Source organism: Haplochromis burtoni, unplaced genomic scaffold, assembly GCF_018398535.1.
Source record: "Haplochromis burtoni strain Fernald_Lab_line unplaced genomic scaffold, NCSU_Asbu1 Contig_104, whole genome shotgun sequence".
NCBI lineage: Eukaryota > Metazoa > Chordata > Actinopteri > Cichliformes > Cichlidae > Haplochromis > Haplochromis burtoni.
The window spans coordinates 723418-748182 of NW_024582465.1; the positions used below are offsets into that span (position 1 = coordinate 723418).

The 24765-nt window shown below is 40.7% G+C and overlaps 1 protein-coding gene across 5 annotated transcripts in view; it reads left to right on the top strand.

Annotated features, from left to right (window-relative positions):
• The window catches only part of srpk2 (SRSF protein kinase 2), an 84408-nt gene that overhangs the window by 14631 nt on the left and 45012 nt on the right, over positions 1 to 24765 (top strand). Inside the window, exon 1 of one of the 5 annotated variants that reach the window (XM_042223181.1) lies at positions 10235 to 11160. The exons of the other annotated variants lie outside the window; for them this stretch is intronic. Coding sequence (XP_042079115.1) covers positions 11123 to 11160 — 38 coding nt within the window. The 5' untranslated portion in view covers positions 10235 to 11122. Of the gene's footprint in view, positions 1 to 10234; positions 11161 to 24765 lie in introns of those variants that run through there. 5 annotated transcript variants of the gene reach the window in all.

Genomic DNA, 24765 nt, shown 5'->3' on the forward strand with positions numbered 1-24765 from the left:
TATATAGTTTGTATACAGCCAGGCCCCAACAACTCTCAAAAAGCACACAGGGCAGGCAGTATTTGGCCTGGAAATCAAAACCCAGCGCAAAAAACACCCCTGCAAATAACCCTTCCGCTAGCTTAATTACAGAAGGTACGAGGTTACAGTTGGAGGCAACTTTGATGAGTGCGTAAACATTTTTGTCAGTATTTTAAAAAACAAAAAAGAAATCTCTGGACTTGATTACCGGTAGTTAGATGGGTTACTTAAAGACGTCTTAGAGTAAAAAAAAGGTTGCAGAATAATTGCAGAATATTTTGGCGAGTAAGTAGTAGTAAGTATCCCCAGCAGAAATCACAACCCTGAATTTCGCTGTATCGCACCGTTTTTTGCAAACTGTTGTTGATGCCGTCTGTTAAACCCTGTGGTTCTAGATACAGCAGATCAACTAATGCCCAACCCCCTTTTTTTAAAGAATAGTCTGGCTCCTCCTATCGCTTCTTAGTGCTTGCTTGATAGCTTTTGCACAACATAAACCACACAGTGATTTAAAGTAATTGCCCCCTTTTTAAAAATAGGAAACAGCCAACCCAAAGCCTCATGGAAAATGTGATACAGCTTCAGTTAAAAGAAACTGCAAAAGCGATGATGATGAGATACCAAGATGCTGCTCGTACTGACAATGCGGTTGAGAGCACAACATATAAAATGTTTTTCTATTCCTTGATATATAATTACAGATAATATGTAGCATGTATGTAGAAGGGAGCAGAATCAATACTCATTTCTATGCTATTCAATTGCTTGTGTCTAGTGCACTCGCTGTTTGTGTTTGCAGTCTAGCCACAAGGTTATTTGTTTGCCCCGGTATCGCCTCAGCATACTAACCCACATCTCTGGAGAATGTGTGTATACTCATGTGTATTTGTGTGTCCTTCACAGTCTGTGCATCAGCGGGTTTCGATCAAGACTTCTGTTGCTATTGTAAACACTGAATAATTGGCCATACTGAGCAGTCTGGTGTCCTAATTTAGTGTGTCACCAAAAAACCTTCATAAGCATCTGTATAGTAGTGTATAGCTTGTATTTAGTGGTGTTGTCTTGAATAAATAGGTGGGAGGCAGTGTAGCTTATCCTTCACTCCACTGTAAGAAATTTAAACTACAGTTTTTTTATGTGTATATCTGCGAGTACAGCTGAAAGAGCCTATTTAGCAGGGGTGGAGGAAAGAATAGACACAGCTTAGTATTGTGATATTTTGTGTGATGATATTGTATTGAAACATGGGCATCAAATGTTCAGATTTTATTAAATAAATTCAAATACTCGTGCAATACTGTGAACAAGAGGGCTCATCTCATGCACCACCATCTGATGTAAACATGATTTAACTGGCTTAACTGGAAAAACCTTCCAAGACTGGACACACTTAAATTTTCACATTCTGCTACCGATTGTAACTCGTGGTGACTGAATGGCTGCCTAGAGCTTGGGGTGATGCACACTCGCGGTCACCTTTGATCGCAAGGCAATTGCATGGTTCGGCTGATAAGAAGCAACCTTTGTGCAAACAGTTGCAGTCTTACTTGGACTGACTGCAATCATCAGAGAGATTGTCAAAGGTTTGCAAATAACTTATTTGTTCTCTAATTTATAAATGCAGACAGACTGCCAGCATGTTGCCATCAGTCTGACTCGGCCTTTGTCAATGAACACAACTTTGGGCGACTCAACTGTTTGCGAGCTGGTTGTATTCTGGTTATATTCCTATAGATCGGAATTGCTCCCGAGCACAAATGTATTAAATGTGGTATTTCTGTCTGTGTGGAAAGCAGCATATATGGGATTTTTGAATTACTATATTATAACCTCTTAAATTGTTATTAATTTATGATTTATTATATTTTGTAGCAATTTTTTCTATTTAATTCTGATTTAGCTATATTCCTCTTGCTCAATTTCTCATTTTATTGTAGGTTGGTTAATGTTCAGGTTGCTCTAACATTTTTTAAGCAAGTTTGTGTCATAAATCTCATATTTTTTAATATCTTATTTATTACTGTTGCATGGCTGCTATTGTGTGAAAAGGATAATGGTTTTTTTTTCTGGTAGTGTGTTCCTTCTTGTAACTTAGAGCTGCCAGTTATCTGTTAAACGGTTTTGTGGTTTTGTCTTCTTGCCAGTAAAACGTAACTAATGACAGGAAGCGTCATGATCAATTTTTCACATGGCTGAGTTTAAACAGAAGTCATATCTCTCTTAAATAATTCCAATTCCTTGCATAGGTCATGTGAGGCACATTTTTTCTGACAAAGACATTTGTCCACTATTCGCTGACAGTTTCAGTGACACCATGGCAATAACCATTTCAATAATCAATAAACAAAGGGGAAATATCCTAATCACTGTGTTGACATAACGCTCAGTAGTGGCCACATCCACTCTCTAGTGCATGGTTGTTATAACAACGCTGTGCAGTTAGAAACGCAGGCCAAGCTGGTTTCTTCTATTCCCCTTGCCTTCTAACAATACAGGCTGTGTATCCTTCCATCACCTCCCAAAGTGTTGCTTTTATTTCTCCCTGGGTCCTTGTATCCCATCACGAGTTCCTGCTATCAAGTGAAAAGTGTATTGTCGGCAGGTTTTCTTCTCAGTATTGCAATCCTAGTTATGTCCAGTAGAGGGCATCCATGTTTGAGTTTTTGGTCTTTGGTAAATGGATTCTTTGTAGACACTACTACCACCTCTCCTGTTTTTTGCCACACTGTAAATCACTGAACAGCATTTATCTTTTGTTTATCTCACCAATGTGGAACATGCAGTATTTATTTGTGGACAAGAGGAATGTGTGATTCATAAAGTGTCTTTCAACCCTTAAAACCACTAAAAATGTTCAGGGTTTTTTTTTGTTTTTTTTTAAAGGGGCCCATTAAATTTACCAGTTAGTTCTCTCCTTCAGCAGCAGCAGCAGTACACTGATCACGCTGGCATCTTTGTTTCAATAAGTGTTGTTATTTAAAGTCCTTGTCCTTTCCGTAATTAGCATGGTAAAAGGGCGTTAAAAAACATGAAGCTAGCCATTTTGTGGGTTAGGCTGGTGTTAAGTGTTACCCAACCCCACATGTGATACAATCTATTTAAATTTCCATCTGGTGAGGCAGCTGAGGTCAGGAAGACAGGTCACAGGTTGCTCACTCATTAAATAAACAGGCACCACTTAGTTAATAAGCTCTAAGAAAACCACACAGAGCCGTGGGGTTTTTTTGTGATTTGTTTTCATCCCTTCACACTTACATTGGTTTCCTGGTCCTTATTCGAACCATTACATTAACACACTCAGCCCTAACCATCAGCCTAACCTTCAACTAGAGCTGGGCGATAGAACGATAACGATATGTATCGCGATATAACTTTTACTCGATAGAGAAATTAAACTATCGCGATAGACCTCGCCGCTCTTGTCCTCTTAAAAAAAAAAAAAAGGTCAGCCAATCCAAATTAAGTAGCGCAGAGCCGAACCAATCACAGCCGCAGCGTCACGTCGCGTGACTTGTTACGTACAGCACAAGTGCCAAGCCGCACGTGTGTTTGTTTGGGAAGCAGCCAGCGGGTAATGGAGGAAATGAGTGTGCCGACTAGAAAAATCAACCGAGCGTGACCGAAGAGAAAACAGATGATGGTTCCAACGCCGGAGAGATTGTCGAACGGAAGAGCCATAGAAGTTCCGTAGTGTGAAGGTATTTCGGCTATTTCAAGTCTGACAAAAAACAGAGTAGCGTGCACTGTAAATTGTGCCGAAAGCAAGTCTGGAAATACAATAAACTGGTGCATGCGTCACACTGTGCGCCACGTTATTGTTTCGGTGAAATGAATTTCTACAATACTGTTAATTCTACTCTCTGCAGTGTTTAAATGCTTACATATACACACAGTTACTGTCCGTCCACACATACGACTCGGTTCTGCTTCTATGCCCCAGCTTTGTTTACTTTTTCCCACCGAGGCTTCTAGACTTCTGATTGGCCAACATTTCTGCACGGTTAGGAATCTAGCGCCACCTGCTGCTTTGGCATGTTCATAGCAGCGTTTTCCTTCATTTCTGCCTTTATGTGTGGACGGGATTATTTTTTAAAACGAAAACGGAAAATCTCAGTTTTCAAAAATACCCGTGTACGTGTGGACGTAGCCTCAGTCTCTGACTGGAAGCGCTAATTCGTCATTCGGCTTTTGTCAGACTAAAGTAACTGTTAAAACTGTTTGAAAAGCTAGCTATACAACAAGGAGAGATTGAGAATTTCCTTTTAGTTCTCAGTTTATTTGATATTGACAAAAGTTAGTCAGTTTTGTCTGTTCTTCTGTAAAACAAACTAAGATTTATTTTTAGAATTAATATTTTGTTTCTAAGTGGAATTGACAATTTAGTCTGTTTCGTTTGTTCTATTTTGAAACTTAAACGCTTTAGCGGCTGCCTTTTGTGTAGTTTGCAATATTTGCCTTTATTTATCTGAAAAAGTCTCATGTTCCTTAAGTACATCTACCCTGTTGAACTTATTATGGGAAATAAATATTTAAATAAAAACAAGCTGCTGATTATTTCACATTTTACTTGTGAGCAACGGCACATTTAAATCTTACAAATATAGTTATTTGGCTTATATCGTGATAGATATCGTTATCGCCTGAAATGAAAAAAACATATCGTGATATGAAAAAATCTCATATCGCCCAGCTCTACCTCAACCTTTCATACCAAAAAAAAAAGAATGTTTTAAGTTTTGTTCCCACAACATGGCGCTGTTAAGGGATTTATGACCATATAACTTACAAATTGCAAGTACAGATTCCCAAACGTACAGGAGCAGGTAGATCAGTCTAGTGTTTGGATTTTCTCCGGGTAATGAGGCACAGAAAGTGCAAGTTGCTTACCTTTGTATGTTTGGAGGAATTGCAAGCATTCTGCCCTGACCAGCGTGCTGCTCTCTGTGTTTGTGTGCATGTAGTGGGAAGGAGCTGTACACTTTTTTTCACTTCACTGGAAAAAACATGATGGGAGATGAGTAGGAAGAAAAATAGGGGTGGGGGGGAGGTTCAAGGCAAGATCCAAACCCATGAGGAGTCCAAATGTCTCGGAACAGGGCTTAGTTTTAAAATAATTCTACTGCATTTGTGATGTGCATGCTGTTGTTGACACTGCTTGCTGTGCCATTTAAACAGTACATATCTTATATGTGAATACATGATCCAGGCAACCCTTAAAAAGACATTTTGAACTTGGTGATGCCAATTGATTATGTTTATATTGATTATTATTTGAATTAGAGCCCAACTAATGTAGTGAGATATCAGTATCTGCATATATAATAGCTGATAATTGAAAATTCAAAAAGTCAAGAAGAGATGGGAGAAATGCCATGACGTGACAGTAAAACAAGATTATTTGGCAACTGCATATCCATATTATCTATGCATAACAAAAGTTATAGAAATCTATTTATGTTGTGTGTGTCTGAAAGAAAAAAAGATAAGACATCAGCCGATATATGAGATTTTCACTGACCAAATATTGGCGTTGGTATTGCTCTTAAACACTGTATCAGTCAGGCTTCAATTTAAGTAACAAAGAGCCATCGCCTGTATTAATAGGTCAACTTGTGCTCTGCTTTTCTGAGTGAGCTGGACTCTCATTTGTGAAAATAGTCTTTACTGTACAGGGCTCGCAAAATTGCTAGCCTGACGTCCCAGAGCTAGCGCTAGCCGGTCAGGCTATATGATAGTCCGACGGGTGGGGCTGAGATAGATTTTGGTCGCCCGACCGGAGATATCGTATAGCTCCGGGACGTCGGGCTAGCGATTTTGCGAGGCCTGCTGTATAACGTTTGTGATTACCACGCTAGACCTCATTTTACCCTTCCAATATTTCTTTCACCTGACTTGCTTATTTAAGTATCTTAAAGTTCATTTAAACAATAAGCAGAGTTCTGCATTGTTAATTTACAGCTTTTTTTAAATGATCACATAAGTCTAAGGTTATTCAGATGATATGAATTCATATCACTTGGTTTGATGTTTGAGTCATTTATGTCCTACACTGCTTATTTAAAAATAAAAAAGGTGATTCAACCCAGAATCTCAGGGTTGTTTGAGCTAGAGTTACCTTTGATGTCATTGTCAGGTCTGCAGATATGAGTCATTTTCTGTTACCAAAAAAAAAACAAAAAACAATGGAAGGAAAAAAAAAAGAAACTTTACAGTTTGTGTGTTTCACCCATCATTGTAAATTACTTGTGATCTAGTTCTTTAGGCAGCAGGAAATGTGAAGCTCGACGCTCCTGTATTTATTTTTGACACGTGTTGCAGTTTGAGTCTGATCCATATGGCAGTCTGCACAACTGCGGATCGGAGGCTCCAACTGGTCCAAACCATAGACTGCATATAAAAAATTCGACATAGCCATTGTGACGTCACCCATTGGCTTTGGGCAAAGCTTGAAGCCACAGTGTTAGCATTTCAGCCTCCATGGTTTCAGTTTTTCGGAAGCAGGAGTTACTATATTTGGACAAGAGGACAGAGTGCTAAGTTTTCAGCAAACACTGGGGTTACAGAACTGCAGCTACAGAGTTACACGCAGCTCTTATGCTGTGTCTCCAACAAAAGAAAAACAAATGAATCCAAATATGGAGGTGACGGAAGTTTAACATTTGAATCTTTATTTAGTCATGCATTACTACAAGTTATACAATTGAAGAATGAAAGGATAAATATGTGTCGCGACGCCAAACTGAGCTGGGATAGGCTTACTGTTTCTTTCAAGCTATTGAGCTCTACTTTGAGCTCTAGCTATGTTTTACAGCTCAGTAAAATTGGCTACTTTGTATTTTATTCATTTGCACAAACACAATTTTCAAAGTAATCTGCATAGCTCTGTTTCAAAGTAGAACTAGCTTGTTATTCTGTGTTATTGGTAATAAAAATAAATCAATTATATGTACACAGTTTTTAATTTAGTTCTGAAAATTTCAGATACGCAACAAAACACAATACATTATACTACGAATAAGCTTATACCGAGTTGCCATATGTGGAAAAATAATATTTTGCCATTTTCATTTTCTTTTAGATCAAACTGTTTTTTAAATATGTGTGTACTGGCTTTCTTTTGGAGTCAGCCTCAGGTGGTCATTAGACGAACTGCACTTTCTGGCACTTGGACGTTTTCTTTAGAGTTTGCAAGCCGGTCTAAACATCCATACTGTCACACTCATGGACAGGTTGTTTTGTGTGTGTGATTGTGTGTGTGATTCCACTTGGGGGCGGTGTTTCTGCAGACACAAACAAGCCTGCTGACACAAAAAGCACAGTCACTGTTAAAGTAACAGCATATCACTCGCCTGCATTAGCATGCACACACATACCCCCACCACGCACGTATGGTGCACATTGTGTATGGATATGCTTATTGTGTATATGATTGCTCTGACTTCTGTCTGTATTCCTCTGTTTTAGCATACTGTACGTCCAGAAGCAATTTGCAAAAAGACCAGTGTGTGTCTACGTCTGAGTGTGTGTTGCCTATATAAACCCCTTTTCTCTCCCCAGCATTCACCAAGCAGTGAGTAGAAGTAGGCCGCTTAAAGATAGCTCCCAGCAACCTCAATACCAGCTCCTAAAATATATCTGCTCATGAGAGTCATCATCTCCCTCCCTCTCCCTCTTTCTTATTCTTCTTTTACTCCTTCTTCTTTTGAAAATAGAACGAGAATCAGACTTTAAGTGTGCAGATTGATGCCCTGAGTGAAATACTACTGTGTGTGTGTGTGTGTGTGTGTGTGTGTGTGTGTGTGTGTGTGTGTGTGTGTGTGTTTGTGTGTGCACTCAGGTGTTAATGTGTGATTTACTTGAATAAGGTATACATGCCTTACATAAGACTTATTTCAATGAAGAGGTGACATCAGGATTGTACCAATGGACCCATCAAATTTAGGAGGATTTAGAAGTGATGGCACCCATGAATTTCTCTGTGGTCTGACCCCACTGTGGAAATGTGTACAGCTCAGAAAGACATGTATGAAAGGAAAATAACCACATGATACAAAATAGGGACTGTTTAGTACTTAGTCATTAAAGGATCGGTGCTTAAAATGGATTAATGACACAGTTCATATATAACATTTAAAATGTAGGTACTAACAGATCATTATTCATTTTTTTTAAAAATTAGTCTGTTGTATGTATCCCTTAAAAGTTATAAAAATACAAGTCACTATATTGCCATCTCCAATTTGCCTGTTTTGTATGATCAGCCTGTAACTTCAAAGCTCTGCACCTGAAAGAAAAACAAGAAAAGGACACTGATCTTGTCACTGAAGCTGAAACCTACAAAAGTTTTTTACATTTTTAATGTTTTTCTTTGTTTTTTAAACATTTACCTAGAATCATTTAGGATGCTATATTTTATACTCCAAGCTTTACCATCAGGTCTATAATAAGAATTATGGGAAAACTGAAAAATTCTCACCTTCATCTTCAAATCTACACATTGAAGCTGAGCCTTTGCTTATACTTTAAAGTTTTTGCCTGTAAGATTTTTCAGATTGACTGTGACATAAGCCAATATTTGTTGGCATTAATAAATATTTTAGCCGTACAATAGTTGGAAATGATTACCCTTTCATTCGCTCTGATATTGTGATCCCTGCTTAAATCTTTTGCTTTGGTTTCCTCTCACAGTCATTCCTTTGCATAACCTAACAATAGTGGGCAGAGTGGGTAAATATGTGCACTGTATGTAAACCTATTTGTCGTACTCTTACACCTTTGTTCTGCTGTGGGCATCGGCTACCCTCCCCCACCTCCTGTGACCATAAAAACAAAAACAAAAATGGTTATTGAAAAGAAATGAATAAAAAGTTGAGTGCGCTCTCTCATATCGGCTCAATATTCTTCCTGCTGTCTGGATGCGCTGAGTCTGAGAGTGTTCTTTACCCCCCATTGGCCCACATCCACAGAGAATGAGGACAATAGTTTGGCTCTGAGACATGTGTGCCTAATGTAGTCCTTTTATGTGGGAAAGTGGAACTGTATAGAGATGGGAGAGAAAGAGGATCATTGTGTTCCTGGTTTTCTTTCGGCCTCTTTTTCTCATACATCTGATGGCTCTCAGATGTTTCGACCGCTTACTAAGAAAACACATTTATTGCAGCATCTATAAAATCAGTCACAGATCGTTTGGTTGTAACGATGTTTGTGGAATGGTACTGTGATGGCACGATCATGTTTTGTTGTTATTCATCATTTAGTAGATGTTTCGTTTTGTTCACTCCAAATTAAGCTTTCGGTAAAATCACCCCTGTTAGTGTCCAAAAACAAAGTGATGACCAAAGTGATTCCAGTTCATTTTCAGCCGGGGCTGAGGGTACATACTGAAGTTCAGAGAAATCAGCTGTCAGTTTTCAGTGCAGTTCGTCCTGTGGGAACCATGAATATAGATAACTTTATGGCCATCTATCCGATAATTGTAGCTAATGTGGTCTGAACAAAACTGGCGACTTCCAACCAGCTGCTACCCATAGAGCCATACATTTAGTAACTAAATGTGTTTGTGCAGTAGCCTGATGGAATTGCCATACAAAAGAAGTTATGACATCAGGCTGGTGCAGAGTTGATTACATTCTGTAACGTCAAAGCAGCCATGCTTACTAATTTGCAACATTCCCTGCGATGACCTAAAAAAAACACTGAGATATTAAAGGTGTGCAACCGTGTTAAGAACAACACATCGCAGCTGAATAATCCATCAGAATCTCTCTTCATTTTAAACACTTTATGGATATAAGCCCAAACAAGTCAGTGTCGTTTCATACAGACAGTGTAAACTGCAAGTAGTTTTATGATTAATGACTAATCAGCCAAATAAGCCCCAGAATGTCCCTTCAAGCCTGCATACACTCGTGCACGCATCTCTCCACACACCCACACAGCAATATTGAGGTCAGATTGGGAGAAAGACACAGACCCCCCATCATGGCGCACCCTCTGGCTACCTCTCTGTGAGCTGTTCACTCATGTAGAAGCAGACCCATCTGCCCCAAGAGATGGCACACAGAGGGCAGAAAAGTACGAGGCGCACGTTTACGAGCAAGAAAAAAACAGAGGTGGAAATTAGGTTTAGAGAAATTGAGAAAAGATGCCAGATTTTGTGTGTGTGTGTGTGTGTGTGTGGGTGCGGGGGGATCTGTGCTGTGTTGCCCTGAGATACAGGATGTTGTAATAAGGCAATTGAGAGAGAAAGAGAGAGAGACAGAGGAAGACTGTGAGAGCGATAGAGAGAGGGGCTGGACTATGTAATAGAGGAAAACGGGGGAGGAGGGTATGCCTCAAGGAGAAGTGCATTCATTTTTCTGTCGGTGTGACAAGCCAACTCCCCCTCTGCCTGCGCAGAAAGTGGAATGCTCCGCCTTGCTCTGGGCTCTGTTGTTGTGCAGAGCTGCAGAAGGCCTGACAGAGCCAGCTAGACAGAGAGGAAAGGGTGAAATGCATCGACAGAGACAGACACGCTGTGGATCGAGAGCCTGTGAATAGATTTCATCACCCGGTTCAACCAGCGACACCAGAGAGGAAGGAAACAAAGAAAAGAGGGAGACAAGAAAAAAGGTGCTTCAGTTAAAGGAGGGAAAGTGAGAGAGAGAGAGGCAAGGTGAAGGAGGAGAAGGAAGGAAGGAAAGGGAGGGAGGAAGGAGGCTCAGACATGAGGAGGGGCGCCTGACTGACATTGCTGCTCTCTCTATCAACTCGCACACACACACACAGGGACATAGGCAGACACACACAGACTGTGCACTGCACAGTAGCTGCTCTTTTATCGCCCTCTGTGGAGCCTCGTCCCCCATCCTTTCTTCTCTTTAGAGTGAGAGGACATAAGACGGAGAGGAAGGAAGAGCAGGAAGAGGAGGAGGAGGAAAAAGACGTGAAGGAGGAGAAGGAGGGGAGGCAGTAACCCTCTCCACTCCTTTACTCAGACACACAACCGGGGGTGATAGAGAAGAGCAAAAAAACAAGAGGTGTGGGGGAAAAAGGAGCTTTCTGTTCCATTTCGCCGTCTCCTGTGGTCCCTCGGCCAGAGAGCGGCTAACAGGCACCGCTCATGTCCGTGAACTCGGAGAAATCCTCGTCCCCTGAAAGGTAACACCTCATCTTCCTCCTTCCTTCTCTCATTACTGTTCTCATTTTGCCTCGATATGTTAGTTTGCATGTCGTTTTGTTTCTTCCCACGAGCCTCTTCCACCACCACCATCCCCCTCAGCACCTCCATGTTTTGTCTCCTCTCTGTTTCTCTTTCTGTTTCTGTCTCCGTTCCTTCAGCCTTGGTTCCTTCTATTGTCTGGGTCACACAGCAGTTACTGTAGCAGGGCGAAAAATGCAACGGTTTATTGTTGCATGGTTCTGTAACATTTCAACAGAGCGTCCTTTCCTGCATGCACATATGAGCATGTACAGTACATAACACATCTCGCTCACACACACACTGTTCTAGACAGATGCATGAGCTCACGCTGCCTTCCGAGGCCGTAACATTTCCTATACGAACAGTGACAACAATACATGCACATACGAACACACGCAGTCTCTTTGTGGTGCTTGAGCTCAGAGCTTACACAGCAAGAGTGTCAACACACGTCAACATCAGCGCGGCCAGCAGCAGCAGCAATGCATCTCAGCAGCAGTGCGAGACAACAGATAACCACATGACGCACCTTAGTGCATAATATTCCCGATCGATTGCTCCTTCGGACACAACACAACCTCTTTGCAAAACACACTCACACCCAGGCAGCTTAATCATAATTTGATGAACTGCAAATTCATTGTAAATATACATACCAAATCACCAAACAGTAATGATGAGTGTTAATGGCAAGGTCACCAGGCATTATCAGTGACATGGTACACCTTGGCTAATTGAATACACAGAAACTCGCACACTGTACATTTTTCTAATTGCCAGTACAGGATACACTACGCTGAATGACAGCTACATGCATCAGGGCTAAGCATTCCTTATCTCACCCTCGTTCAGTCAAGATTGTGCCCTCTTTAATAATTTGTACCTATTCGTACCTAATTAGTCACCCCACAGGATCAAAGTGAACACAGTGCTTTTTTTGTTTGTTGGTATGTTGGTTTGTTTAGGGCTTCTGAGGTAATCCCGGTTTTTAAAGCCAGTCTTGATTGCGTAGTTCTGGAAGTAAAGATGAGAGAAATGTTTGGGAGCAAAAGCTCAGTTTATTGGTAGTTTCCAAGCAGTCAAACTAAAAGCGAACCTTTGCAAAAGCTTTTTTTTTCTTTTCCTTTTTTAACTGAATGCATGAGAACATATATCCATTCAGATCTAATCGGGAGAAGCCCACATTCCCATTTTGACTGTGCAGAAAAGAGCGGAAAGAGCTCGATTTGACGGTTGCTGGGGGGCAGGAGCAGGCAGACTGGATGACTCAGGTAGCTAGTGATGCCGTGCCAAGTACGATCAGGCAGAGCCACTGCCATCCACACAACTTGGTGCCAGGTCCCAGACTGGCACACTTAAAACATATGGCGCAGTCGGCACGTAGATGGGCTAAAGTAAATGGGCAGTAACAATATCAGGCAGTATTACATGGGCAGTTGGGCACAGAGGAGAGTGGCTTTTTACTGGTCTCACAAACTAAATTGATAAATGGCATCAGATGCACACACACACATACGATAGGCTGGTGATAAAAGTGAATATGTGCATGTAAACCGTCATATTTATAGCATCTAAACAAATAAATTCTGCTTCCTGACCTTGGGTTCTCCAAATGTACAGTATCACAGCTTTCATTACTCTGTCCAGTTTTTATTTTCCTACCTCCATTGTTTGGGTCACAGCAGTCTCTCTGTAATCAAGAATAATGCAGCAGTCTCTTGTTCCACGGCAGGTAACGCCAAAGAGTTGCACTCATGCACGCACTGCTGCCTCCTTTAACTCCTGCAAGCATCTCCTATGACCAGAGCTGTAGTTCTGTAGAGGTCAGGATTTTTTTTCTGCATATAAACAAGAAAATTGACATCCAAAGAATTTTTTCTTGCTTTCCCCAACAGAAATGAGCAGAATTGTTATAAAGATATATTTTAATAACTTTTCTTTTAAAGTAGGGTTTTATTTAATCACATGCGGAATATAGTTTTTTTTGTCAGATGGGCAAAAACCAAGTGTTTTCAGTCAGCCATTGATTACATGGAGCTGCAGTGACAATCATTTCACACTCGTAGCTGTGAAGTTTTGCTGCTTTTCTGAGTTTTCTCTCTGAATATGAATAGCTTTGATTATTGGACTCTGCTGACATGCAGTAATGATTGAAATTAATATATTGGTTATTTTCTAACCCCATATGTGAACATGAACGAGTGTGGAAGTTTGACTTATTTTGCACTTTATTAGGGGGATTGTATTTTAAGGTCAAGTGAACTTCAGAATCTATGTTTAGCTTTTTTGTGAGACAAATCAGCTCAGTTTCTTTGACTATAACACCATCTGTGCCCCAGATGCCATGAAACCATACACACATGCATGCACACACTGTTGTGGGGTGCTTTTTATTCGGGATGTGCAGTGATATATGTTTGTCACAATAAGTGGATTTGATGTGTGTTAAGCTAAACGGATGGACTCGTCTGGCCTGAAAAGAGCAAGAAGCAGTGCAGTGACAAATTTCTCCTGGAGACGCTGCACTAGGAAGACGATCCCCGTTGTGTAACTTAGCACTTGAGGCATAGTGGAGATGGATGGAGGACGAGAAGTGTGTGTGTATTTGTGTGCATGTGTGTGCCCGTTTGAGGATATTTAAGTGTTTTGACGTCCTTATTGCGTGTGAGCAGCTTAAAGCAACTTTGTGAAGGGTGACGGCACGTCATTTTAGGTCATAATAACGGATGCTGCTGGGTTAAGGGCTTACATCCTTAGAAGACTTTCTTGGGATTAAACACAAGTTGAATAAATAAACAGCCAAAGGTCAAGAGTTTAAAGGCTTTCAAAGGCTGGCTTGAGGTTCGTGTAATTTTCGTAGCTGTTGAGAGGAACAGTTACTGAAACGTTAAACTCTTGGTGCGATTACAACAACACTCAGTTGTCTTGTTGTAAATGCCACATACCTGCTTCGAAAGCATGATGTGCTTCTTAGGCTACACCCAATTAGAATGCGATTGTGTAACTGGTTTTTCATTAGTCGGCATCCACACAATGCAAGTATATATTTTATATCTGCTTGTCACAGGTTGAAACACAGCTTACTGGTTATGCTAGTTACAACCAGATGGTCTGAGCAGCCTCTTTCCTGCTTTCCTTCAGACTGCCCGAGTTAGAAGAATAGGTCAGAAAGAGCTGCCGAGGATGCAGCGCTGGAATGCGTCCAACTGGTCAGGAAGCCGGGCCTATGCAGCAGACAGGCATCACATTCAGCAGCTATCGCATTCTCGCAGAGTATGCAGCTTTGGCTGGCCTACATGGCCTCCACCATCTTCTTTAGTCCGACCCAGAAACGGGGCGCGCGAGCACACGTGCAGGCATACCAGTGGCGCAACATGACAATAGCTAATGAAGCGTGTCAGGGAGCTAGCTCGTAAACTAGCCCCCTGCCCTGCCCGTCTGCCCTCCATTACCACCTGCCCCTCGCTCATGGCTGAAAAGAAACATAAGATTACATTTTACTTTCTCTCTTTCCACCTCTTTATTTTTTCTTTTTCCTGCCTTCAGTGTGAGACAGATGGAAGAGGAGGAAGAGGAATCTCATGCATGCAATCTCTCCTGTCCCTCTGAGGGCTTTTGGTGATATTGCAAATGTAAATAACAGTGTCTGCTACATGCACACCCACAGAAACTACCATGAAGTTTTCAGCCCTTGCAAACTAGTCTAACCTGACTGCACAGTCAAAGCTCTGCACTGCAGAATAACTCTGGGAATTTCCACCTCGTGTACTGAAGTCCTATGCGGTTAATCAGCAATAGGAATCACTGAGTCAAACATGCAGCAGAAAGGAATAAGATACCTCACAAGTAGTAAGTCGATCACCAGTGGTCATGTGATCTGGACTTGGGCATCTGATCCGGTGAGAGATCCTCAGTAGGATTTACAGTGTAGGTTCAAAGGTCGTGTAGCGGCACCAGTAGATGCATGATAGGATGATGCTGTCAGTGCTCTGGGATGAAACTTAAATTACTTATTGATTATTAATTAACGCCTTGTATATGGAAATGTAAGCAAAATAAATACATGTTTACCCTGAAAACACACACCTACACTTCTGGAAAAGCTTTTATGAGCTCACGCTTTTCCCAAGCACAAAGGCTTCCGCGTTTGTTTATCTTCACTTCTAACAAAAGCACATTTTCTTTTTCCACTAGTTTTGGCAAATTGCTCACAAAAAAAATTACCACCGAAACTGTTTTTGTTCTGCTTTAAAGAAAGTGGGACCGTTTTCCCTTAAATCCACATGACAACCAGCAGAAATGCATTTTAACTGGCTTGACTTCCTTTTGCTCTTGTGTGTGTGTGTGTGTGTGTGTGTGTGTGTGTGTGTGTGTGTGTGTGTGTGTGTGTCCAGTCCCTAGTCCCTGTTGACTCAGTATGTTTACACACACAACATTCCAGTCTTCCCTGCAGGCCTTTAATTGGTCCTTTCAAATCACCCACTCTTTCCACTTTCTATTTTTTCCAAGCCTCATTCTTGCCCTTCTATTCAATCTCTCGTCCTTTCTATTCCTCACTTTTCTGCTCTATACCTCCCTCTGTCATCTGTTAAGTTGATTCTGGTCTTTTTTTTTTGTTTTCCTGTTGGAACCTGATGTTGTGCATCACTTATTATATATTTCATAACTGTTAGGTTGACTGTTTCTTTCCTGCAAACTTGAAACTGTAACTAACAGATACCGTTGCAATAAAATGCTACTTATACATTTTGATCTTCTTTGTTTCTTTAACTACACACTTTTTTTAATTGGGAGAGATAATAAATATTGCTTTGGTCTTTCCTGTAATTGCAAAATGATATTTTTGAAATGCTAATATATTGTTTACTGCAACCTGCTCTCCTTTAATTCTAACGAGCAGCACTAACAGTGCCGATTCACTGTAGTTCCATAACGATACAGGTCCCTGCTGAAGGAGAAACAGAAAAAGACGAGGGAGAACATTTTTCTTTACATCCCCTATCTTACTGTAAAACGTCTCAAGCTGCAGTGCAGATAGTTAGCATGCAGCTACAGGGCCTTTCCCTCTCATTAGTTCACAGCTATCTGCCATCAGCATATTAGTCTTCCTGGAGTCGATTTTACTGCTACGACACTGTAAGTTATACTCAGCAGAAATGGGTGAAATGGAGGAAGAATGAGAGGGGGGGGGACATGGAGGAGAGAGTAGGGAAAAGTTTGAGATTCTTGGAGGATTTGGGGGTTTGCAAGTGGAGAGACATGGTACGACGATAGCCCTGGGAGAGAGATGATCCCGCAGAGGAATTATAAAGATGATAAAGCCAGAGTGAGAACTCTGGAGAAAGAGACCAGGATAGAGACAGAGAGCAAAAAAACAGGACGGCAGAATCCTCAGGAGAGAGGGGCACGGATAGATAAAGATGATTGGGGAAGGGGGGAGGGGGGAGGGAAGGATGAGAGGCGAGGAGAGATGGAGGGAGAAGATAGATGGCTCTCTGCAGACTTGCGCAGTGTGCTGGGTAATGCTAGGTCACCAGAGGACTAATCTCCGCTGATGCTGCAGCGCTGAAGCAGTGGAATGATAATAGCCTGTTTGTGCTCTGCGTGTTTGTTTGTGTGGCTTACCATATGCATGCGTGTGAAAAGATAGCGGGCTTGCTTTTGAAGGTACCACTTTTTTTTTTTTGGTCCCCTGATAGAGTCACACAAACACACAAACCTGTATTCACGCAGTTCACCCAATCCTCAACGCTGCCCTGTGGGATTGAGTCACGCGTCGGCTGCATAACTGTGAACAACATTCATCTGTTTTGTCTGAGAACACTGTTCAGCTGTTGTGTCTTCCTGACCTGCAGCACTTGTTTGAATTTTTTATTTTTTTCCTGCATCAGCACCGAGTTGGGGGGTGTTATTCAGCTCTGAACCATGTACCAAAGATTCCATATAATCCTGCATTTCATATCAGTGATACTGTACTGATACAACAGGTCTCAGTATATTGTATTGATATAAAAAAAGGTTAATAGCTGACCTTTCAGCAGTGAAAAGATCTTTGTGATATTTTTATTGCGTTTTTGTGTGTTGCTGCAAGTTACGCCGATCAGCCGTGACATTACGGCCGCTGACGGGCGAAGTGAATAACATTGATTATCTTTTCATTGTGGCACGTGTTAGTGGGTGGGATATGTTAGGGAGCAAGTGAACATTTTGTCCTCAAAGTTGACGTGTTAGAAGCAGGAAAAAAGGGCAAGTGTAAGGATTTGAGGGAGTTTGAGAATATTGTGATGGCTGGGTCAGAGCATCTCCACAACTGCAGCTCTTGTGGGGTATTCCGGTCTGCAGCGGTCCGTATCTATTAAATGTGGTCCACGGAAGGATTAGTGGTGAACCAGTGACAGGATCTTGGAGGCCGAGGGTCATTGTGGGGAGGGACGGGTACTCCGTCTGGTGCCATTCAACAGATGAGCTACTTCTCAAATTGTGAACATAAACAAACATCTGCAAAGCTCAATGAACTGAAGCAGCATTGTAGAGCAGAACAGAATTCCTCCACAATGAAGTGAGAGACTGATAAAGTCATACAGAAGACAAATCAGGTTAGTTTGGCTGTAATCAGCTCCATGAGCTACTGAATCATTGGGTTACTTTTTCACAGGACTGCGTAGCGTCTCGTGGAAACTTTTTTTTTTTCCATATGACTGTATGTGCCTGTAAACTACCTGCCCCACCTTTAACTGAAAGCTGCAAAGAAAACTTAATGAACTGGATGTTATTCTGAGTGGATGTCAGATCCAGAATAGATCCAGGTCTTGTAATCCAGTCCTGTAGGTTTTGTGTCTTCCTGTTGGTGCTGGCACACTCTGCTAGAAGCAGGTGTGGTAAACTTGGCATGTAGTTGTTATGAATATTCTCTTTAGTTATCTGAAAAGTAAATGCAACACTCCCCATAATAACAAGGTAATACTCTGTTTTATATAAGAAGAAAATTACTAAACCAATAACCTGATAATAATCAGTGTTTTCTTTACTTTTTGGTTTGTTTGTTTTTTAGAAACCTCCTGTTATCTCAGTCATGTGATAACTGCATATCTGTATATATTAAACTGCTTATTTTAGTTGTGTAATCAATTCTAAATTTAGTTTGTTTATATGGATAGCCAGTCTGGCCAAGGGGCAGCCCACATGGATCATTATTTTTAATTAAAAAGTGAAAGCAGGGTTGGGTTAGGAAACCATTGTCACCAGATACACTGGTATACTAATAGACAGACGTTCAACTCATGTTATTACTATGTAATTACTATTTAGTATCTTAATTGATATTACAGTGTATTTTCATTTGTTTGTAATAGTGATGAGGATGAAGATATGGTAATCGGTCATCAGTGTTGCATTTGTGATATCTGTGTTACATGATCTGAAAACACAGCTGTACATAATAGATGTAGCTTAGTCTGTGTTATGGTATGTTTTTGCTTCAGTGGCTATGTGCTCACATACTCCCCAACCAGATGAGCACTGAGATGGCATCTTAGCAAGTGGGTGTCACAACCCCATGTGACTTGAGCTGGAATTCAAGGCTTGGTTCGTCTTGTCCATCTACTGCTGTTCTGTGAGTCTGCAGCTGAAGGCTGGAGCTGTTTTCCCTGTTCAGCCATTCGTCCATCTCTCAAACTTGTCCTATGGAGTTTAGCTCATGTCCTGCCACTAAGAAGAGATGGGGTCTGGCTCTTTGTGCGCTCCGGCTGCGCCACAGAGCCCTCCGAGACAGGTAGAAGGGGAATAAAAATGTGTCTAATGGGTGCTAGATTGACAGAACTAATGGGCTAAATTCTGGGGTTTAGTTTGTATGGCTAAGTTTCCAGATTAAGGTCTTTTATTTAATATTTTATTTAAAAAAAACAACAAAACATGTAAAGTGGAAAAGAATGAGTAATAGGAAGTGATAAAGGCCAGCTGGATTGACAGAATTATTTGGCTAAATAATGATTTGTATCTTTGCACGGGCTCCGTGTTGAGTGAGTGTTTTTTTTCACACACAGAAATGGGAAGATGACTGACAAGGAGAGATCAGAAGCTTTGCTTTTGTCCCAGAATAACAATAAGACAAAAATTCAATGCAGAGAGACCAAATCATTCATGTGCGACTGTCAGGATTTGCATCTACACATTTATAAAGCCAGAACAGTAGGACTGGTTAAAAATATTTAAATTCTTTTTTTTTTTAAATAGCTGTAACAGTTGCCATAATCTTAATCTACTAATCTAATAAATTACTAATAACTTAATAACTCAAATATAAGGATTTGGTTGGCTTTTCGTGCTTGATAAAATATCAAGTCTCTCTTTCTTTGTGCCAGATCAGTGTATTTAGGACAACAAATTGAGTCCACAAAGCCTTTGAGGTGTGCTTTGATTTTGTTGCACATTAAATAAACATTTTCTGCAGTGGGTTTCTTTCCAGAGTGATATAGAAATACTTAAAAAATTAATATCTCTTACAAAACGTGGAAGTTTGCAGCGTTTTTTCCCAGCTCAGCTTTGTTTGTGGTTTTCATTTAGTGCAGTCGTGTTTGTCTTTGCATTCATTAGGCTGATTTGAACTGTCATTTCATTAGTGGGGAACTGCAAGCAGGCTTGGATATGTCATACCAGAGAGAGCGAGGTGATCACTGCTATTTATGAGACATTCTTTTGACATTCAAATGTGAATCTTATCACACCTCTGCTTTTCCAGTGTGCTATTGTATAATAATTAAGAAGCTGTGATTTTTGTTCTTTATGGATGAGATATGATTTAAACTAATATGAGGAATTCGAGACCAAGAAAACCGTCTAACCACATCAAACCATAAAATGGGAACATATTACCTCTTGTGCCTCGTGTACTGTTACCTAGTTGAAGATGGGGCAATTTTTAACGAGTAAAGCTCCATGTGAGTGATACGCAGGCTGTGGAGGGACAGTAAATATCTTTTTAAGTCATTATTAATTCCTTAATTTATATTTTTGGGAAAAAGCTGTAGGGTATTAAACCCAAAAAGATGTATTTTTTTATCTTCTACACTCTGACTTTTCAGAGAGAAAAAAGAGCAAATTCATCCTATGTAGCAGCAGCTTGACATTAATAATGATCTGCTTCTTTTGGCTGATGGAGCCATTTCATCTTTGCTAATATTGTCAAACTTGCTATGCCTAAAAGGTTTGTAATTGTAGAGACGTGTAAACCAGCTGTGGTTCTTACTGGGAATAGTCGAGTTCAAGTTGATCTGTTGGGCAAATTTACCACAGGCCTTTTTTTCTATTATATATTCTATTAGGGTTTTAAAAAAAATCATGTCTCATGATGAACAACCTATTTTCCAATACCAACATATGTGTCATCTGTCAGTAGCATCAGCCAGCTAATATGTTAGTCTGGTTGGTGACGCAACCCACACATGCTGCCTCTGTGCCTGTGCTCTGTGCCTACAGTGCTGTAGTAGTGTTTTACATACATGCACATAGCTTCTTCTTTCTTTTGATGCTATCACTTGCTGTGGGCGGATTTTACCTCCACAATAAGGGGCTTTGTGGCTGGCTGTCGTCACTGGAATGTTTAATAGAGAACGCAGAGTAAGTAAATGCGCTGTAGAGAGCGTTCAGCATGTGCTGCTGAATTGAAGCTACAGCAGATACCCAGAAGCTCTGTGTGCAAAACATGTGGCTGGATGTTTTTGAACTGAGCAGCAGACTAATAGTTTTCTGTTCAAATAAAATGTTGCAGAAAATATACATCTGATGCACAAAAAGACAAAATGTTAATGAAATTGATGTTTTTAGGGAGGTGAACGTTTTGATCGTTGTGTTAGGGAAATAGCAGTAAAGCCGTGTCACTCTGCCGTCTGTGTGAACACGCATGTGTATGTCAACTCTCCAGCCACATAGCAGTGTTTCTGTTTTCAATGCAAATTTTATTCCAAGTCAAAGAATTTTCCATGCAGCCACAGACACTCAATGCTGGTGACCAAACATCACTGCATATGTGCACCGTACGGCATTTGCATTGATTCTGTTTGCTGGATTTTGTTGCCTTTCATCTTTGTGTGGGTCTGCATTTGTGCCTGTGTGTATACTGTTTGTGCACGCTCTACTTCATGTATGTGCTCTAGCATAGAGCGGATGTAATGTGTGTGTGGTCGTGTATCCATCAGCTCCCTCTGGGGAATTTTACCAGCAGCTAGTTTAGTGAGTATAAATTGATGGGACTTGAACTCTGTGGCACAGGGGTTCAGTGTTTATTCATAGGCAGCTGTGGTGTTTTGATTAAATATGGACAGAAGAGCACAAAATAGCAAACCCATTAGAGGAGATGTTACCAAATTATGGCTTACATCTCAAGTGATGGCTACTTAGCTGATGCTTTTGCCCAGAATGACAGAAAGAGAGCACGTAGCAGTGTGTCTGTCTTTTTTTAGTTTATGGAAAGCACATAGATTCTTTAAGATATTGTATGTTTTTCAAATTGCGTCAGTGCTGACATCTTTACCAAGCTACTTTTACTGATCCATGTGAAGAAATTTTAAGTTGCACAAAAGCTCTGGGAATAATAGTTGGTGATACAAATCTTAAGTGGCATAAATATAAAATAGGCCAGATTTTCACAAGAAGCGCACAGAATTAAAAAAAAAAAGCAGCATCAGGAGCATTACTGTAAATCTGCTTGGTGCTTTTTTAAAATGCTTGCGAGCTGATGGGCTGCTTTGTGTCTGTTCTTTGTCTTGTTGATTTGTCATGTTAGCTCCTCCTGAAGAAGTTGCATAGTTTGGGCAGAAGCCACATGCACAGAAGGCACCTTAATAATACTGCACGGCTGGTGGTACGAAACAGGATCCTGCAAAGTTATAACGTGCTAGAGCCAGAGATTGTGATGTGGGGGAAGTGCAGCCAGTGACGTCAGGACTCATCCTGAAAATAGCGGTGAGATCTAAGTTCTGCACTCAGACAGATCCTCCGGAGGAGAGGAGAGAATGAGTCAGCGGTCTTGCCAACACGGGCTGAGAAGGAGAGAGTGAAAGATGAACAATGAATCAATCAGAGGTAGAGATGCCACCAATGGAATGCATAAGCAGAGCTGAAGGACACCTGCGGTCTCAAACCCACGCCTTATCGTTTTGAAAGTAGAGAACTGTGTTCTTGTTGCTAAGGAATATACCTGTTACCTTGGTGATAATGGGATATGTTTAAGGATGAGTCATCAAGTTTGCAGTCGAGAGTGGTCAGCTGTTTCGTGCGACTTCTCAGTGGTCAGAGACATGTTAGCAATGATTGTGGTGGTCATTAATAATTGGTAGGGGGGATCCCAGGTTAGAAAGTCTCAAAAGACGTACTGTTGAAGCAATCAAACTGGCCAATCAAAAGGCAGCGAGCAGTGTGGAGGAAGGTGTAATGTATAGTCTTTTGGCTGTGGCTATTAGAATTATTAAAAAGAATAAAAAGATTATTTAAGTGACAAAAATGTATGACATTGCTTTAAAGAGGCGCTCTACCCTTCACTCTTTTATTTTTGAATGTCACATATTTTTCATTGTTGAAGAAGTGCTCAGAATGATTATGTCGTAGTTTAGAAATACTTTATCTGTTGTATTATTTAATTACAATTTGTCAAGTAAAAAAAAAAAAATACAATGCATATTTCTCTGAAATGCAATACGTGTGTAAAAAGTACCTGTCACGGCACGGGCTGCGTCTGTGACCCAGCATTTTCAATTTATTTTGTATTTTCATTTCTTATTATATTGGGAACATGTGAAGTTTTTGTTATTGTTAGTGAGGATTTAGTTGAGTTTCTTTCTAGCTTTTTGTTTCTTCTATAATTCCTGATTTATAAGTCCCAGGTCATGCTCATGTTCCATGTTCATGTTTTTTCCGTATAGCTTCTCGCGTGCGCCTGCCCTGAATCATGTTCATATCTTTTGTCACAGCTGTCATAGGTTAGTTTTATCCAGTTTAGGTTTCAGTTTAATTTTCGTCCCTGTTCACTTTCCCTTGTTTTTTTGTACTCATGTTATCAGCCTTAATAAAGGGCTTGCTTACAAACTATAACATAAATAAGTAAATGTACAATCCATTGGGCAACAAAAACACCCAACGTGCAAGGGCTGGAATCCAATGGAAACTAGTTAAGGTGTCTCTGTGAAAAGAAAAGCGAGAACAAATAAGTCCAAGACTGGGTAGGCAGAAACATTGATGTCATTTTCACACACATTGCTGAAAGTTGCCTCAAACCTTTCAAATGGGAGCACAATAAATACGAACTATCAGCTCAAATACCAAAGTGTACAGACTCTTGAGATGGATTCTCAAATATTTTCTCACAATCGCAGACGCTGATTGTATTCTAATGACTCACTGATCTAACTGATGACTCAGCAGACTGAAAGATGGTATCTGGTGTCTTATCAGGTCTAAAGCAGATAACTAAAGTTGAAGAGTTTTAGTAAGGAGCCTTTGGTATGAAGCAGATTTAAAGCACCAGGTTTTAACTGTTTTTGTTTAATATTCCTCTTTTTGTTTCATTTAAATATTGTATCACATAAACATTCATTAAAATCCCATCGAGAGACATTTATTATACAAAAAATGAGGAAAAAAGAGGAAAAATACATATTTGTTTTCTCTTATTTTATATACCAATTATCTAAATTGTTTCTTGTGAGGCATCACTTTCATATCTTACACAGTTTGTTTAGCAAAGTCTTCAATTTTACTTTAGTTAAGTTAGTTACTTGTTACATTTTGCAAGCGTTAGGACTTCCGGCTAGACCATGAGAGGGTGAGGACGCGTTCACCAGCAGCTCCCGCACTTGATTTTAGGAAATTACGACAATTATCAAAGTAATACATCTTCCTCCCGCAAAGTAATACAGGGATTCTGAAGAGTGCACTCCTTTCTAAATGCCTCCAAAAAAGCTAAACCCGAAGTTAGCGGCGACAGAAACGATTGAATGTGATGTGGCCCCGACTGAAAATGACGGTGCCAAAGCTGGAACGCCAGCCAACCCCGCACTTCAGGAATATACACAAGGTAACAAACAAGTACTCTCTGCGATCGCTTCCTTGGATACTAAGATAACTCAAATGAAAGCAGACATTTGCGACACCCTACGCGGGGAAATTGCAACGTTGAGGGCTGAAAATGACGAGGCCATTACAGCTTTAAAAACGGTAATGGAAAACCATAATGCACAGCTGAAAGATCTATCAGAATCAGCGACAACCACCTCAAACTCCGTGGCGAAACTAGAAGAAAAAGTTAAACAACTCTCTAACAAAGTGGAACAACTGTCCGAAAAATGCACTGATCTGGAAGGGCGCTCAAAGAGGAAAAATATAAGGATAGCCGGAGTACCCGAAGCTAGAGAAAATGGTCAACGTCTCAGAGATTTTGCGGCAAGGCTACTACGAGATCTACTACACCTGGACGAAACTCCGCTGGTGGACCGTGCACACAGAGCCCTGCGAGTGACCCCAGAAGAAGATGCCCCGCCACGACATTTGATCGTGAGGATACATTATTGCCA